General features: G+C 39.0%; 1 protein-coding gene across 2 annotated transcripts in view; it reads left to right on the top strand.

The window, feature by feature from the left end:
• The window catches only part of OPHN1 (oligophrenin 1), a gene marked incomplete at both ends in the record, with an annotated part of 648,741 nt that overhangs the window by 534,568 nt on the left and 95,667 nt on the right, over positions 1–18,506 (top strand). For both annotated transcript variants that reach the window (XM_079727359.1, XM_079727358.1), the window contains one exon: positions 4,420–4,579. In XM_079727359.1, the coding sequence (XP_079583485.1) occupies positions 4,420–4,579 (160 nt within the window). The remainder of the gene's footprint in view (positions 1–4,419; positions 4,580–18,506) is intronic.

Genomic DNA, 18,506 nt, shown 5'->3' with positions numbered 1-18,506 from the left:
CATAGTTTGGTGATCCCTTATCTATAGCAGTAATTCTCAATCTTTTGTGTGTATCAGAATCACTTGGAGGCCTAATAAAGAACACAGAGGCCAAAGTTTGATAGGATAGGGCCTCTGTGTTTTTACCATGTTCCCAATCTGTAAGTTTCTTCTTCATCTCTTTCTTGTTTCTTATGATTTATTTGTTAAAGAAAACAGGTTGGGGCTTCTCTGGTGGCACAGTTTTAGAGAGTCCGCCTGCCAATGCAGGGGCCACAGGTTCGTGCCCCGGTCTGGGAAGATCCCACATGCCGTGGAGCAGCTGGGCTCATGAGCCATGGCCCCTGAGCCTGTGCGTCCGGAGCCTGTGCTCTGCAATGAGAGAGGCCACAGAAGTGAGATGCCCATGTAACACAGAAAAGAAAAAAGAAAACAGGTCATTTGTCCTTTAAATTTTCCCATATTTTGAATCAAGAGGCTTGCTCTGATTCAAGTTCTTTTTTTGATTTGTTTTTTGGGGATTTGGGGTGGGTTTTTTTTGGTTATTTTGGGTTTTGGGGGGGTAGTCTTTACAGTGGGGAGGGCATACATACTTAATAAATGGTTCTATGTTCTTCCAACAGTAGACATGTAATGTGTGACTGTTTCTTTTTTCCATTATTTTCAAGGGAAGGACTTTCTGAGAGTCACTGAATGGCAGAGCTGAAAGGCTCTTTAGATTACCCAATAACCACCTCATTTTATAGGTGAGGGAACAGATACCTAGGGATGGAAAAAGATAGGCCCAAAGTCATACAATGCATTAGTGATGGAACCAGTTTAATGAACTTATTCAGTTTTTATTTTTATTTTTTCATATCTGTTGAGGTATAATTGACAAATAAAAATTGTATATATTTATGGTATATTACTTATATACCATAATGATGTTTGGTATATGTATATGTTGTGAAATAATTGCCATAATATAGCTAATTACTATATGTATCACCTCATATAGTTACCTTTTTCTCCCTTCCTTTCTTCCTTCCTCCCCTCCCTCCCTCCTTCCCTTCTTTCTTTTTCTTTCTTTCTTTCTTTCTTTCTTTCTTTCTTTCTTTTTTCTTTCTTTCTTTCTTCTTTCCTTCCTTCCTTTCTTTCTTTCTATGAAGAATACTTAAGTTCTACCCTCTTAGCAAATTTCAAGCACAAAACTACAGTATTGTTAACTATATTCGTATTGCTATATATTAGATCTCTAAAACTTACTCATCTTATGTAACTGAAAATTTGTACCTCTTGACCAACATCTCCCCCATTTTCCCCTCCCCCAGCCCCTGGCAACTACCATTCTACTCTGTGTCTGGCTTATTTCACTTAACATAATGTCCTCTAAGTTCATCTATGTTGTTGCAAAAGGCAGGATTTCCTTCTTTTTTAAGGCTTATTGATATTCCATTGTGTGTATATGTTTATCTGTTTGTCCATCTAAGGACACTTAGGCTATTGTGACTAATGCTGCAATGAATATGGGAGTACAGATATTCTCTTTGAGATACTGATTTCATTTCCTTTGAATATATACCTAGAACTGGGATTGCTGGATCATAAGGTAGTGCTGTTTTTATAGGCATTTTAATTTATGACCTCTGATCTAAACCATCTAATCAAAATTATTTTTTCCTAAACTGGAGGCTTTTTATAACCTCTCTCTAATACCTGTTTTCTTTGGTTTAAATTTTGATGTTCAAGAAGTTGTATCCATTGAGGACATGGGGAGGGGGAAGGGTAAGCTGGGATGAACTGAGAGAGTGGCATGGACTTATATATACTACCAAATATAAAATAGATAGCTAGTGGGGAGCAGACACATAGCACAGGGAGATCAGCTCAGTGCTTTGTGACCACCTAGAGGGGTGGGATAGGGAGGGTGGGAGGGAGATGCAAGAGGGAGGGGATATGGGGATATATGTATATGTATCGCTGATTTACTTTGTTATAAGGCAGAAACTAACACACCATTGTAAAGCAATTATATTCCAATAAAGATGTTAAAAAAAGAAGTTGTATCTATTTTCTTTAGTCTAAGTGGACTAGAGAATTTAAGATTTCTTTGCTTCCGAATCATATTACAAACTCCCACCTAATTAACTACTCATGATGCCCTTATTTTTGGTTTCATTCATCTTATTAACCCACAATTATGCCTCTTAATGATTTTTTAAAATGTATAACAAAAGGAGAGATGTCAAATAGAAAGAAACCTCCCCAAAGAATAGATTACCTTTCAAATCTCATAAGAAGATTAAGAATGAAAAGAGTGTCCTAAATAGAATACCTCGAACCTCCATCAGAGAAATAGAAGGTGGCTTTAGCTTAAAGGGGCCCCCATAGGGGCTGATTTCTTGACAGGAACTAGACAAGCAGGCAGTGGGATGCAATGGGATGACTGTAAGACTTAGAGCCCAACAGATATGGGTTTGAATCCCTGTATTGCCATGTATTCACAAACTGTTTGACATTAACTAAGTTCTTTACCCTCTGTGAAACTAGACTTCAGAGATAATATACTCTGCCTTTTGGAGTTATGCAGATTAAGTGAGCTCTGGCATATTTAACCAAAGTCACTTTCTTTCAAAGCTTAAAAAACGAGATAAGCATTTACACATGCTGGAGGCTGTTGTCTCACAAGTGTCCTTGCCTTGTTACTAGTGGTTTAGCCATTCTGGATCTTGGTGGCAGCATGGAGTTGCTTTTCCATTTTAACATCTGAAATATTCTGTCACTAAAAAATAAGGGTTAATTGCAGAAGTATTTAAACTGTTAAAAGGGATCCATTACCAGTCCAGCAATACCAAAGGCCTGTGAATAGTTGCTGTTCATTATCATCTGAATGGCACCCAGCCTTTGTCATGGGCTTAACAGACTTCATTAGGATTTGTCTAAGGATTCTGTCCCTGTCAATTACCTTGTTAGTGACTGGAGCCTGTCTCTTAATGGGGTCAGTCTCTCAAGGCGCTTGACCTGGGCAAGTTTTGAAAATTAGTGTTTGTGGTGGGCTCTTCCATTCCCTTATCTCCCCACTCCCACAGCCAAACTGACCAAAGGGCTGTACACCTTTTACTTATCTGTCTCCAGTACTACATGAAAGAGTGCTAGAGGCTCTCAATTCTATTAAAAATAATTAATTAGTATCTGCTCTGTGTGAGGCACACACACTTGGAAGTTGTTTACCCCCTAGTAGGAAAGGCAGATAAGAAACAGAAAATTGCAATATATTCAACTTGCCAATAGTGTCAATCAAGATGAGGACAGTGGGCTGTGAGAGCCCTGAAGGAGATGTCACCTAAAGTGAATCTCAAAGGATAGACATTCTTTGGATCTAGGAGGATGGAGACATTCTAAACAGGGAATGGCATGAGCAAAGATACGGAGATCTGAAACAGCATGATATAGCCAGAAAACTTCATCTAAGCAGTGTAGTATTTAAGAGTGTCAGACATCAGCAGTGCCTAGATGGAGGCTCCTGGAGAGGTCTTTATAACAGCAGATACTTCCAATGGAATATTTCCAGGATACCATGCTAAAGCAATTTAGCTCTATTTATTTCACAACTGTCTGAGGTGGATACTATTTTTGCAAGTGAGAAAACTGAAGCCCAGAGAAGTTAGGTCAGCAACATTCACTGTTCCATGGCTAATGGGTGGCAGAGTTGGGATTCAAATCCAGGTCAGCTTCAGAGCCCAAGCTGTGCATTGGGATTGGAAATATGTGTCAAGTTACTGAAGACTTTAATTGCTACTTTGAAGAGTCCTATAAGTGTCCTATAAGTGATAGGAAGCCACTTAAGGTAATTTAAATAAGGGAAGTGACTAGGGACCAGAAAATTTGGGATTAGAGGCCCTTCTCTAATCAGGCTAACTGACTGTGGCTTCAGCCAAATCTCTTTCCTTCTTTGGACCTCTGTTTTCTCATCTGCAATGTGAGGACAATGATAAAGTGCTAATCTTAAGGATCTCTTTTGACTTTTTGAGTTTTTTGCCTCTCTAGCTAGGGCTGGGGAAGAGACTAGATTATTGACTGGTGAGACTGGTAGGCACTTTCTCTATACGCTTTGTTCTTCTTTATATATGCTTTATACATGCTGTACCTCTTGCCCTGGAATACCTTCTTGCTTCCCTCCTGTCTTTCCAAATACTATAGCCATCCACCCCTCTTCTCGTGACTTTTACAGTGATACAAACTAAGTTATCTATGGCTCAGTTTGGCCCCTAATTATATGCTATCTTGTATTCTTTGCTAGTTGCTTCCTTTGTAATCTTTTCTTCCCATATATATTTTGGGCCTCTCCTTTTCTTTTACTTTTTAGTTTCTCTTACCCCCTAAAGCATCTAACGCAGTCTTGGTTACAATGGGGTCTTGGAGAAAATCTTGTTAATCATTTCCTTTCTCTTCTGGCAGTGTGTGTGAGCACAGCAAAGAGAATCTTATGACCCCCTCTAACATGGGGGTGATCTTTGGGCCCACTCTCATGAGAGCTCAGGAGGACACTGTGGCTGCCATGATGAACATCAAATTCCAGAACATTGTGGTGGAAATCCTAATTGAGCACTTTGTCAAGGTATGTATTTCCTATCCTCACCATCACTCCTCCAACCATGTGACACTTTCCCCTAGCCAATTTTTAGAGTTGTGTCTTCTCTCTGGCTCAAGTTATAATGGAAGGAAATTCCATATGACACAATGACATTTAATAGCATTTCTGACCCTGTGAAATTCATTCGTTCAGCAAACATTGCTTGAGCATGCAACTATTTTATTATCAGACCCCATGCAAGATGGTCTAGAAGAAGAAAAATATCATTGTACATGCCTTTAAAGAGTTAATAGTATAATATGGAGACAACCATGTAAACAAAGGAAAATGACAGGTATAAAAGTGGTATATGTACAATTAAACCATAAAGAAAGCAATACTTATTAAAACCCCATAACATTCTAAAGAATTTAAGGTGTTATATTTATATGGTATGTAAAATATGAGGTAGTGTACATTGTAATTAGGTCAAATAAAAAATCATGATACAGATAGAAAATGAACCCAGGAATGAGGCTAGACAAGAAATATTTAATGACAAGTCCTATACACTTGCTACGGATGGCCCTACATTTGACTCTAGGATTTCTAGCAGCCAATGCTATCCTAGAAGAGCATAATTCAATAAAAACTTTTCTTCAGGGGGAGGGGACTGGTGATATAGTCCAGGTGGTATGCACAGTTCAAATCCAAGCTCTTCCACTTACTAGTTGTATTAGGTAAGATACAGGTAAGGCTACTAAGATACCACAGTGGCTCCAACACAAGAGACATTTATTTCTTGGTTTGGAACAGTTCAGCAAGGTGGTCCAGGCCTGATACCATGACTTGACAAAGGCTAGAACCCAGCTTACTTCTTTGTTGTTGTTCTGTCATCCCTAAGGTGCTGCTTCATCTGCATGACCAAATATCTTCTACATTAATATCAATTGGGAAGTATGAAAGAAAGAAACCTGAGGATATAACCCTTTCCTTTAAGGCAATGACCTGGAAGTCACACATATCACTTTTATTTACATACCATTTATCAGAATTTAATCTCATGGTCAGATCTAGCTATAAGAAAAGCAGGGAAATTTAGTTTTTGTTTGGGGCAGCCATGTGCCTAGCTAAGACTTTAGTTCTTCTACTAAAATAAGGAGAGAATGGATATTGGAGAACAATTGACATTCTCTGCCATATTATCTGTGTTACATTGAGCAATGTAACTTCTCTGATAGTCATTTTGTTTCAGCTGAAATGTGAAGATGATAATAAACACATGATATGTGACAGTTACATGCCCAAGGCCATTTAGCTAGTGAGAGAGCTAGAATTTAAATCCATGTACCTGGCTCAGAGTTGAAGTACTTAATCACTATACAGTGCTGCCTTACCAATCATTTTGGTACAGTGATATTATTGAGTATATACAGGACACTTTGGGATAATCAAGGATGGGTACTTGCAGAGAAGTACAACCTATGCCAATACTTAAAGTGGGAAAGAAAGGGGAATAAGGAAAAGAAATTTCAAGGAGATGGTTCAGCATGAACAAAGGTCCAAGGACCTAAAACCCCAAACCATTTTATATTGTTGGAACATGAAATGGAAATAGGAGTGGCAAGAGATGTGACTGGAGGCAGATGGTGGCCATGTCCTAAAAGGACTAGGCTTTGTCTAATTAAGGAGTTTAGAATGTTTGAAATTGTTCTTGCAGGCTTGGGAAAGCCTTGCTTCAAATTAGAGTAGTATGATGAATAGAGTTACATTTGGGAGACTGTGTGGATGGGGCTCTACTTCGTACATATAAGAAATACAGAATGGGAACATTTTAGAAAGAGGGAGAAAAATCTCAGTTTGGGGCAGATTGGATTTGAGATTTCTGGAATATATCCAGACAGCAATATCAAGGAAGTAGTTGACTATGAATCCTAAGCAGGGATTGGCAAACTTTTTATTGAAGAACCATATAATAAGTATTATAGGCTTTGCAGGTCATAGATGTGTGTCACAACTACTCAACTCCACTTTGTATTGGGAAAGCAGTCATAGATAACATAAAAAAATGAGTGTTCCAATAAAACTTTATTGACAAAACTGGCAGCAGACCTGTGGGCTGTAATTTTCTGACTCTTGGTCTGGAGCCCAGATATAATTTATTGATTAACTGATTGGTTCATTCATTCAGGAAATATGTTTTGAGTATCCACATTTGCCAGGTACTGTTTTAGGCATGGGGATACAGCCCTCAGGTAATTTAGAAAAACAGTATCAATATAACTAAAATATATAATATGTTAAATGGTAATGAGCATTAAGATGAACAGTAAAGCAGAAAAGGGGAATAGGAAGGGTTGAGAAGTGGTTTTCACATTTTAAATACAGTAGCCAGGAAGACCTCATCGAGAAGGACTTTTGAGCAGAGACCCATAGGAAATAAAGGAATTGTTCATTCAGATATCTGGGGGGAAATCATTCTAGGCTAAAGAAATGGTAAGTGGAAAATCCCTGAGGCAGAAATGTGTATATCATGTTCATGGTACAAAAAGGAGGCCAGAGGATTAATCAAAAGAGGAAACATAAGAAGATGGTTCAGAGAGGAAATGGAGAGGGAAAGCTAAATAGATCCTATAGGGCCTTAGAACCCATTGGAAGGATATTGACTTTACTATCTGAGTAGAATGAGGTTTTTGACTAGAGAAATGACATGATTTGACTTATATTTAATAGGACTATTCTGGATGCTTTGTGGATAATAGCTGTAGGGGAACAAGGGTAGAAGCAAAGAGTCTAATTAAGAGCCTGTTTCAATAATGCAATCAAGAAATGGTTTGTACCTTGGATGCCGGTGTTAACAGTGGAGATTGTGAGAAAGTGGTCAGCTTCTAAATAATTTTGAAGGCAGAGCTGACAGGACTTGCTAACAAATCATGTGGAATGCGGGAGAGAGAGAGGAGTCATGGACAACTTCAAGGTTTTATATCAGAGCAACTAGAAGGATGAAGTTTCCATTTACTGTGATGGATAGGCTGAGGGAGAAGAAGATTTGAAAAAAAGAGCAGGAGTTCAGTTTGGGACAAGTTAAGATAAATATGCCTATGAGACATCTGAGGTCAGAGAATAAAACAGGATTAGGGAAATAAAGTTGGCCTTCTATAGCATAGAGGCAGTGGTTAAAACCATGCAAATCTTGCCTAGGGATACTTGTAGCAAGACAATAAATGTTAGACCAAAGATTGAAATCTAGGGAGTTCCAATGTTTTAACGGCCATTAGAAAAGACCACAAAACAGATCAAGATAGAATGTTCAGTAACATGAGAATGAGGAGATAGGGGAGCAATAGACTCCTGGAGAGGAGATAGTTTTTGGAAGAAAGAGTGGACAGTGGTTTCCGTTTCCCAAGACAAGTCATCTAGGACAGGAATTGAAAAGTATTTACGGCTTTAAGTGTTTTTTTAAAACTTTTAAATGTAAGCAATACATATACGTGGTAAAAATTTCCAACAATGAAGAAAGTATAGAATGAAAAATAATTCCACCCTTTACTTATTCTCAACTCCTAGTTCCAAACGTCATTTCAATAATTTCTTCTTTGTCATTCTGGCAAAAAGAAACAATACCTATATATACATACATATGCATTAATATATTTGATAGATTTTAATATGCATATTTTATTTCTCTACTGAGAAAGCCTAAAAACCCTAGACATTATATATAAAAGCAACACAAAACAGAAAAAGACTCACAGACTTAGAGAACGAACTTATGGTTACCAGGGGGGAAGGGTGGGGGGCAGGGATAGATTGGGAGCTTCTTTTTTTTTTTTGCGGTACGCAGGCCTCTCACTGTTGTGGCCTCTCCCGTTGTGGAGCACAGGCTCTGGACACGCAGGCTCAGCGGCCATGGCTTACAGTCCCAGTCACTCCACGGCATGTGGGATCTTCCCGGAGGGGCACGAACCCGTGTCCCCTCCATCGGCAGGCGGACTCTCAACCACTGCGCCACCAGGGAAGCCCACAGATTGGGAGTTTAAGATTGACATGTACACACTGCAAAATTTAAAATAGATAACCAACAAGGGCCTACTGTATAGCACAGGGAATGCTGCTCAATATTCTGTAATAACCTAAATAGAAGAATTTGGAAAATAATAGATTACGTGTATATGTATAACTGAATCACTTTGCTATACACCTGAAACTAATGCAACATTATTAATCAAGTATGCTCTGATATATGATAAAAATATTTTAAAAAACTTAAAAAAAAATGAAGACTCTGAAACATGAAGGGAACAAGACACGCCAGACCATGTACAGACCTTGGGACCTGAGGAATGACATGGCCACAAGTCACCAGGGTTTTTTGTTTGTTTGTTTGTTTGCTTTCTTTTTTTCTTTATTTTGTCATCAGGGTTTTGATTTTGCCTCATGTCTCCCAGATTGGGTAGTGTAGAAGCTGACAACCTAAGAACACCAATGGGTACAGTCAAAAGAGGTCCCAGCAAAAGCCTGATTGCTCTGTCCAAAGGAACTGGAAAGGAACAGCCTAATGACAAAAAATTTAGATAATAACCCCTTCACCACAAAATGCCACCAAAAACTTGAGGCCTCACCCCCACCCTCAGCAAATGCTGAGTGGAAAGCCTAGACTTCTATCTTTGCCAGTCTGTAACAAGACACCTCAACCAACCTCTTCCTGCCCCATGTGGTTGTGTCAAGGAGGCCAAGTGGGGAACCAGACTTTCATACTCACCTGTGGTAATGAGATACCTTCCCCCACTCCCTATGGTGTCAGTGGAGACCACATAAAGCACCTGGACTCCCATGACCATTTAGCACTGGAGTAGTGTCAGAGGAGGCCTGGCAGAAATACAGGACTTTACCATTACTCTGTGGTAGTAAGTCTACTACACTGTGGTATCAGCTGAGAGGAGACCATGTGGGGAACCATAATGAGACACCCTTCTTCTGCAGCCAGAGTGGTATCAGCAGGGCCTAGTGAGGAGCCTAAACTACATTTGCCTAGCAGTAACAAGGTAGTGTTGCCTTCCTTCCATACCTATTCCTAACAAGGAGTCTTTCCTTCCCTTTGCGATGTCAATGGAGGCCAAGGGGAAAATCTGGACTTCCACTCCATCCTCGCAGTAATAAGGTAGTGCACCTCTTCCCCTGAAGTGGCACTGTCAGAAGAGGTCTGCTCTAACAGAAGGTATAAGTAAGAACAAGATTCTCATAATACCCAAAATGTGCAGGCTTCAGTTGAAAATTATTTGTCATACCAAGAACAAGGAATATCTCAACATGAATGAGAAAAGACCGTCAAAAGACATCAACGTCCAGATGACACAGATGTTAATTATCTGACAAGAATTTTAAAGCAACCATCATAAAAATGCTATAATGCACGATTAGGAATACATTGGAAACAGATGGAAAAATTTCAGCAAAGTTATAGAAAATTTCTGCAGGGAAATACAAAGACTCAGCAAAGAAATAGAAGATAGAAAGAAGAAACAAGTGAAAAATATAGAACTGAAAAATGCCATAAGTGAAATTTTAAAATTCAGTGGATGTACTCAACAATACAATAGAGAGGATAGGAGAAAGAAACAGTGAACTTATAGAATAACACAAATTATGCAATCCAAGCAACAGACTACTAAGAGAATTTGTTACAGCAGACCTATCCTAAAATAATGGCTAAAGGAAGTTCTTTAAACAAAAAAGGCACAATTAAAGAAGGGATCTTGGAATAGCAGGACAGAAGAAAGAACAACAGAAAGAGCAAAATTATGAATAAACTTCATAGACATTTATTCTCCCATTTCAATTTCTCAATAACATTTCTTTTTAAAACATCTTTATTGGACTATAATTGCTTTACAATGTTGTGTGAATTGCTGCTCTATAACAAAGTGGATCAGCTATATGTATGCATATATTCCCATATCTCCTCCCTCTTCCATCTCCCTCCAACACTCCATATCCCTTCCCTCTAGGTGGACACAAAGCACTGAGCTGATCTCCCTGTGCTATGCGGCTGCTTCCCACTACTAGCTGTTTTACATTTGGTAGTGTATATATATCCACGCCACTCTCTCACTTCATCCCAGCTTACCCTTCCCCCTCCCCGTGTCCTCAAGTCCATTTTCTACCTCTGCATCTTTATTCCTGTCCTGCCCCTAGGTTCATCAGAACCATATATATATTTTTAGGATTCCATATATATGTGTTAGCATATGGTATTTATATTTCTCTTTCTGACTTCACTCCGTATGACAGTCTGTAGGTATATCCAACTCACCACAAATAACTCAATTTCGTTTCTTTTTATGGCAGAGTAATATTCCATTGTATATATGTGCCACATCTTCTTTATCCATTCATCTGTCGATGGACCCTTAGGTTGCTTCCATGTCCTGACTATTGTAAATAGAGCTGCAGTGAATATTGTGGTACATGGCTCTATCTGAATTATGGTTTTCTCAGGGTATATGCCCAGTAATGATATTGCTGGGTCGTATGGAAGTTCTATTTTTAGATATTTTTTTACATCTTTATTGGAGTATAATTGCTTTACAATGGTGTGTTACTTTCTGCTTTATAACAAAGTGAATCAGTTATACATATATATATATGTCCCCATATCTCTTCCCTCTTGCATCTCCCTCCCTCCCACCCTCCCTATCCCACCCCTCTAGGAGGTCACAAAGCACCGAGCTGATCTCCCTGTGCTATGCGGCTGCTTCCCACTGGCTATCTACCTTACATTGGGTAGTGTATATATGTCCATGCCTCTCTCTGGCTTTGTCACAGCTTACCCTTCCCCCTCCCCATATCCTAAAGTCCATTCTCTAGTAGGTCTGTGTCTTTATTCTTGTCTTACCACTAGGTTCTTCATGACTTTTTTCCCTTAAATTCCATATATACGTGTTAGCATACGGTATTTGTCTTTCTCTTTCTGGCTTACTTCATGCTGTATGACAGACTCTAGGTCCATCCAAGTCATTACAATTAACTCAATTTCGTTTCTTTTTATGGCTAAGTAATATTCCATTGTATATATGTGCCACATCTTCTTTATCCATTCATCCGATGATGGACACTTAGGTTGTTTCCATCTCTGGGCTATTGTAAATAGAGCTGCAATGAACATTTTGGTACATGACTCTTTCTGAATTATGGTTTTCTCAGGGTATATGCCCAGTAGTGTGATTGCTGGGTCATATAGTAGTTCTATTTGTAGATTTTTAAGGAACCTCCATACTGCTCTCCATAGTGGCTGTACCAATTCACATTCCCACCTGCAGTACAAGAGTGTTCCCTTTTCTCCACACCCTCTCCAGCATTTATTGTTTCTAGATTTCTTGATGATGGCCATTCTGACTGGTGTGAGATGATATCTCATTGTAGTTTTGATTTGCATTTCTCTAATCATTAATGATGTTGAGCATTCCTTCATGTGTTTGTTGGCAGTCTGTATATCTTCTTTGGAGAAATGTCTATTTAGGTAATCGGACCATTTTTGGATTGGGTTGTTTGTTTGTTTTTTTTGTTATTGAGTTGCATGAGCTGCTTATAAATTTTGGAGATTAATCCTTTGTCAGTTGCTTCATTTGCAAATATTTTCTCCCATTCTGAGGGTTGTCTTTCAGTCTTGTTTATGGTTTCCTTTGCTGTGCAAAAGCTTTTAAGTTTCATTAGGACCCATTTGTTTATTTCTGTTTTATATCCATTTCTCTAGAAGGTGGGTCAAAAAGGATCTTGCTGTGATTTATATTATAGAGTGTTCTGCCTATGTTTTCCTCTAAGAGTTTGATGGTGTCTGACCTTACATTTAGGTCCTTAATCCATTTTGAGTTTATTTTCGTGTATGGTGTTAGGGAGTGTTCTAATTTTATTCTTTTCCTTGTAGTTGTCCAGTTTTCCCAGCACCATTTATTGAAGAGACTGTCTTTTCTCCACTGTATATTCTTGCCTCCTTTAAAAAAGATAAGGTGACCATATGGGCGTGGTTTTATCTCTGGGCTTTCTATCCTGTTCCATTGATCTATATTTCTGTTTTTTGTGTCAGTACCATACTGTCTTGATTACTGTAGCTTTGTAGCATATAGTCTGAACTCAGGGAGCCTGATTCCTCCAGCTCTGTTTTTCTTTCTCAAGATTCCTTTGGCTATTCACAGCCTTTTTTGTTTCCATACAAGTTGTAAACATTTTTTGTTCTACTTCTGTGAAACATGCCATTGGTATTTTGATAGAGATTGCATTGAATCTGTAGATTGCTGTGGGTAGTATAGTCATTTTCACAACGTTGATTCTTGCAATCCGAGAAAATGGTATATCTCTCCATCTGTTTGTATCATCTTTAATTTCTTTAATCAGTGTCTTGTACTTTTCTACATACAGGTCATTGGACACTTTAGATAGGTTTATTCCTAGGTATCTTGTTCCTTTTGTTGCAATGGTAAATGGGAGTGTTTCCTTAACTTCTCTTTCAGATTTTTCATCATTACTGTATAGGAATTCAAGAGATATTTGTGCCTTAATTGTGTATCCTGCTACTTTACCAAATTAATTGGTGAGCTCCAGTAGTTTTCTGGTAGCGTCTTTAGGATTCTCTATGTATAGTATCATGTCATCTGCAAACAGTGACAGCTTTACTTCTTCTTTTCCAATTTGGATTCCTTTTATTTCTTTTTCTTCTCTGATTGCTGTGGCTTAAACTTCCAAAACTATGTTGAATAAGAGTGGTGAGAGTGGGCAACCTTGTCTTCTTCCTGATCAAAATGGAAATGTTTTCAGTTTTTCACCATTGACAATGATGTTGGCTGTGGGTTTGTCATATATAGCCTTTATTAAGTTGAGGTAAGTTCCCTCTGTGCCTATTTTCTGGAGGGTTTTTATCATAAATGGATGTTGAATTTTTCAAAAGCTTTTTCTGCATCTATTGATATGATCATATGTTTTTTCTCCTTCAGTTGGTTAATATGGTGTATCACATTGATTAATTTGCATATATTGAAGAATCCTTGCATTCATGGGATAAACCCTACTTGTTTTTGTGGTATGATCCTTTTAATGTGCTTTTGGATTCTGTTTGCTAGTATTTTGTTGAGGTTTTTTGCATCTATGTTCATCAGTGATATTGGCCTGTAGTTTTCTTTCTTTGTGACATCGTTGTCTGGTTTTGGTATCAGCATGATGGTGGCCTTGTAGAATGAGTTTGGGAGTGTTACTCCCTCTGCTATGTTTTGGAAGAGTTTGAGAAGGGTAGGTGTTAGCCCTTCTCAAAATGTTTGATAGAATTCGCCTGTGAAGCCATCCGGTCCTGAGGTTTTGTTTGTTGGAAGATTTTTAATCACAGTCTCAATTTCAGTGCTTGTGATTGTTCTTTTTATATTTTCTAATTCTTTCTGCTTCAGTCTCAGAAGGCTGTGCTTTTCGAAGAATTTGTCCATTTCTTCTGGGTTGTCCATTTTATTGGCATACAGTTGCTTGTAATTATCCATCATGATCATTTGTATTTCTGCAATGTCAGTTGTTATGTCACCTTTTTCATTTCTAATTCTATTGGTTTGAGTCTTCTCCCTTTTTTTCTTGATGACCCTGGCTAATGGTTTATCAATTTTGTTTATCTCCTCAAAGAACCAGCTTTTAGTTTTATTGACCTTTGCTATCGTTTCCTTCAGTTCTTTTTCATTTATTTCTCATCTGATATTTTTGGTATCTTTCCTTCTGCTAAATTTGGGCGTTTTTTTGTTCTTCTTTCTCTAATTGCTTTAATAGTAAGGTTAGGTTTTTTATTTGATATGTTTCTTGTTTCTTGAGGTAGGCTTGTATTGCCATAATCTTCCCTATTAGAACTGCTTTTGCCGCATCCCATAGGTTTTGGGTCATCGTGTTTTCACTGTCATTTGTTTCTAGGTATTTTTTGATTTCCTCTTTGATTTCTTCCCTGCTCTCTTGGTTACCTAGTAGTGTATTTTTTAGCCTCCATATGTTTGTATTTTTTACAGATATTTTCCTGTAATTGATATCTAGTCTCATAGAGTTGTGGTCGGAAAAGATACTTGATATGATTTCAATTTTCTTAAATTTACCAGGTCTTGATTTGTGACCCAAGATATGATCTATCATGGAGAATGTTCCACAAGCACTTGGGAAGAATATGTATTCTATTGTTTTTGGATGGAATGTCCTATAAATATCAATTAAGTCCATCTAGTTTAATGTATCTTTTAAATCTTGTCTTTCCTTATTCATTTTCATTTTGGATGATTTGTCCATTGGTGAAACTGGGGCATTAAAGTTCCCTACTATTATTGTGTTTCTGTTGATTTCCCCTTTTATGGCTGTTAGCATTTGCCTTATGTCTGGAGGTGTTCCTATGTTGTGTGCATAATTAATTACAATTGTTATATCTTCTTCTTGGATTGATCCCTTAATCATTATGTAGTGTCCTTCTTTGTCTCTTGTAATAGTCTTTAGTTTAAAGTCTATTTTTTCTGATATGAGAATTGCTACTCCAACTTTCTTTTGATTTCCCTTTGCATGGAATATCTTTTTCCATCCCCTCACTTTCAGTCTGTATATGTCCCCGGGTCTGAAGTGGGTCTCTCTTAGACAGTATATATATGGGTCTTGTTTTTGTATCCATTCAGCCAGTCTGTGTCTTTTGGTTGGATAATTTAATCCATTTACATTTAAGATAGTTATTCATATGTATGTTCCTATTACCGTTTTCTTAATAGTTTTGGGTTTGTTAATGTAGGTTTTTTGCTTCTCTTTTGTTTTATGCCTAGAGAAGTTCCCTTATCATTTGTTGTAAAGCTGGTTTGGTGGTGCTGAATTCTCTTACTTTTGCCTGTCTGTAAAGCTTTTAATTTTTCCATGAAATCGGAATGAAATACTTGCTGGGTAAAGTAATCTTGGTTGTAGCTTTTTCTCCTTCATCACTTTCAGTATGTCCTGCCACTCACTTCTGGCTTTCAGAGTTTCTGCTGAAGATCAGCTGTTAACATTATGGGGATTCCCCTCTGTGTTATTTGTTAATTTTCCCTTGTCTCAATTACATTTGTTGCTTAGAGCAAAAAATAATTTTTTCCAACTTTATTGAGATGAAGCAAAAATTATGGTATGATCTGATGTGGTTCTCAGTGTATTTGAAGAAAATGCTTAAGACAGTGGTATTAACAGAGCATAAAAAACATCAAATGAAGAGAGATTTAAATACATTTCACCAATGACACTAAATGTTGACACTAGTAGCCTATGAAAAGTTATTTGTATGCAGTGTATTACCTAAAACAGCCACTAAAAACCTATAAAAAGAGATGCACTCAGAAGTGATAAATCAAATTGGAATTCTAAGAAATGTTCAAGAAATCATAGCTATCCTAAATGTTTATTCACTAAACCAAAAATATATATATACTTCAAATTAGATGATGCAAAAACTTGTGGAACTGATATGAGAAATACAAAATTCATGATTATACCTGGAGACTTTAACAACCTTCTCTCTCAAGAACTGAAAATGCAACTAGCCAGAAAGTCAGAAATAGAAGAAATCAAGAGCACCATCAACCAACAGGATCTGATCAACATTGATACAATACTACACCCAACAGCAGCACAATATATATGATTTTAAATGGCCATGGGGCACATACCAAATAGTCAATGTTCTATTCTATAAAATAAACTTCAAAAGTTTTTACAAATTGAAATCATGCAGGTGTTTTCTCTGACTGCAATGGAATCAAACTAGAAATCAATAACAGAAAGGCAACATGAAGCTTGGCAGAAAAAATGGTGATGTTAGAGAGTCCAGCTTCCCTGTCCCCCCACAAGAACAATGATTGGATAGCTATCCATGAACAAAAACACTTCTAGGAGGCTTCTATAGTCTCCTTTGGAAGTTTTAGAAACACACTGGAGCAACAAAACAAAAAGACGATAATTGCACAATGAGAAAAGGAAGAAATTGCATTTTGTTTGCATCATCCCCATCCTTTAAGTCAACATTGTTTAGTGCCAAGAAGGAACTCCCCAGCTAGGAAAAGTTCCTCTTTCCTGGAAGGGAAGAAGGGAGTGAATGACCAACTTCTCCAGCCTCTCAGGGCACTATGTAAATGTCCCACTTCAGTTTCACACCATCCAGACCAGCAAAGCTGAGATGTATACAGCTGGCAAGGAACAAAGAAGAAAAGCAGAGGCTATTATTAGCAGACATGCAGTACGACTAATTAAAGTCCACAGAGACCTGCTCTGCAGGCAAACTCAGCAGATTTCACCACTGATGAAGCCAGTGGCCAGCACAGCTGCTATGAACCCACTATAGATCTTAACCACCTTTTTCCCCACAGGTATTCATGTTCCCTAATGGCAGCCAACTGAGTCCATCTCCACTCTCTCCACCCAGTCACCCCTGATGGTGCCCATGACCCACCCTGGCAGCCATCCAAAATCTCTTCAGCTGCACAAATGTAAAAGACAAGCTGCCCGAGACCCTCACCCTCCCACTGGAGCCTGAGAGCCATGCCTGCAGGCAGTGTGGGCCTCTGCAGCTGTGTGAGTAAGGCTGGTTTAGGACACCAACCTACAGACACTAGGCTCACCACCACTACTCTGCTAGTAGTGGGCTAGCCTACCCAGCTGTGCACCTGCACGCCACTGGCCTGACAACCATATTTGGCCTCTACCACAGCACACACATCCTGGGGGGAGAGAGTGCAGCCATGGATGACAGCCACTTGTGCACCTGGCTCAGGCTCTGCCTTCTGTCACTGGTCAGCACCACTGCCCACCCATAACTAGCCCCTCCAGCTGTGTGCCTGCATGCTCCCAGGCCAACTCCCATCACCAGCCACCACTGTGGTGTGAATGCCCAGGAGGAGTGTATGCAGCTGCAGGAGTGTACACCAACAGCCAGGGACCCCACAGCTGCATATGGGCTCAGATCAGGCCATGCATTCTGTCACTGGTCAACACAACAGCACTCACGCTTCCATCTGTGTGCCTGCACACCTCTAACAACTCTGTAACCAGGCTCCTTTGAAGTCTGCATACCTGGGGAGAGAGTGTGCAGCCATAGAAGATCATTCTGACATCCAGGGCCTCTGCAGCTGCCAGTGTTCTCATAGTTGGCTCTGACCTTTGCTACCTGCCCTGGTTCCCATTACTATATGTCTGTCTGCAACTAGCCCTTACTTACAAACAGGCACCTGCAGTTGACCCCTATAGCTGAGTGTGTGTACACCACCAGCTCCAGCCACCACAGCTGCCTTCCCTGGTCCCTAGCTTTTGGACATGGAGGTGCCACTTAGGACCCCAACAGCCCTTGCAACTACATTGACGCCCCACAGTACCCACCAAGGACCATGCAGTTGATGATACTGTGGACCCCAGTAGCCTGAGCCAAAGAGACATCATGGCCCCATGGTGCCTGACACATGCTTCCAAACTTAGCACCCTGTACTACCAGAGTGAGGGTTGTAGCACAACTCAGCATACCCCCACTCACAGGAGAAAGGCTACCCTTACCAAAGTCAATCCATAAAGTCTGGAAGTTGTGACTGTTTCTTCAAATGAGCAGACATGTATGAAAGACTACACAGGATTATGAAGAATCTGAGAAACATGTTTCCACCAAAAGAATATGGTAAACCTCCAAGAGTTCGCCCCAAGGAAATGGCGATCAGGAATTGCCTGAGAAAGAATTCAAAATAATTGTTCTATAGTGCCCAGAGAGCTACAAGAGAAAACAGAAAAATAATTTAACAACTCAGGGAAACAATATGAGAACAAAATGAGAAATTCAATTAAGAGATAGAAACATAAAAAAGAAACAAATTTTGGAGCTGAAGAATATAATGACTGAATTGAAGAATTCAATCAAGAGCTTCAACAGCAGACTTGAACATGCAGAAGAGAGAATTAATGAGCTAGAAGACAGACCAAT

Source organism: Hyperoodon ampullatus, assembly GCF_949752795.1.
Source record: "Hyperoodon ampullatus genome assembly, chromosome: X".
Classification (NCBI taxonomy): domain Eukaryota; kingdom Metazoa; phylum Chordata; class Mammalia; order Artiodactyla; family Ziphiidae; genus Hyperoodon; species Hyperoodon ampullatus.
This window is presented reverse-complemented; position numbering and strand designations above follow the sequence as displayed.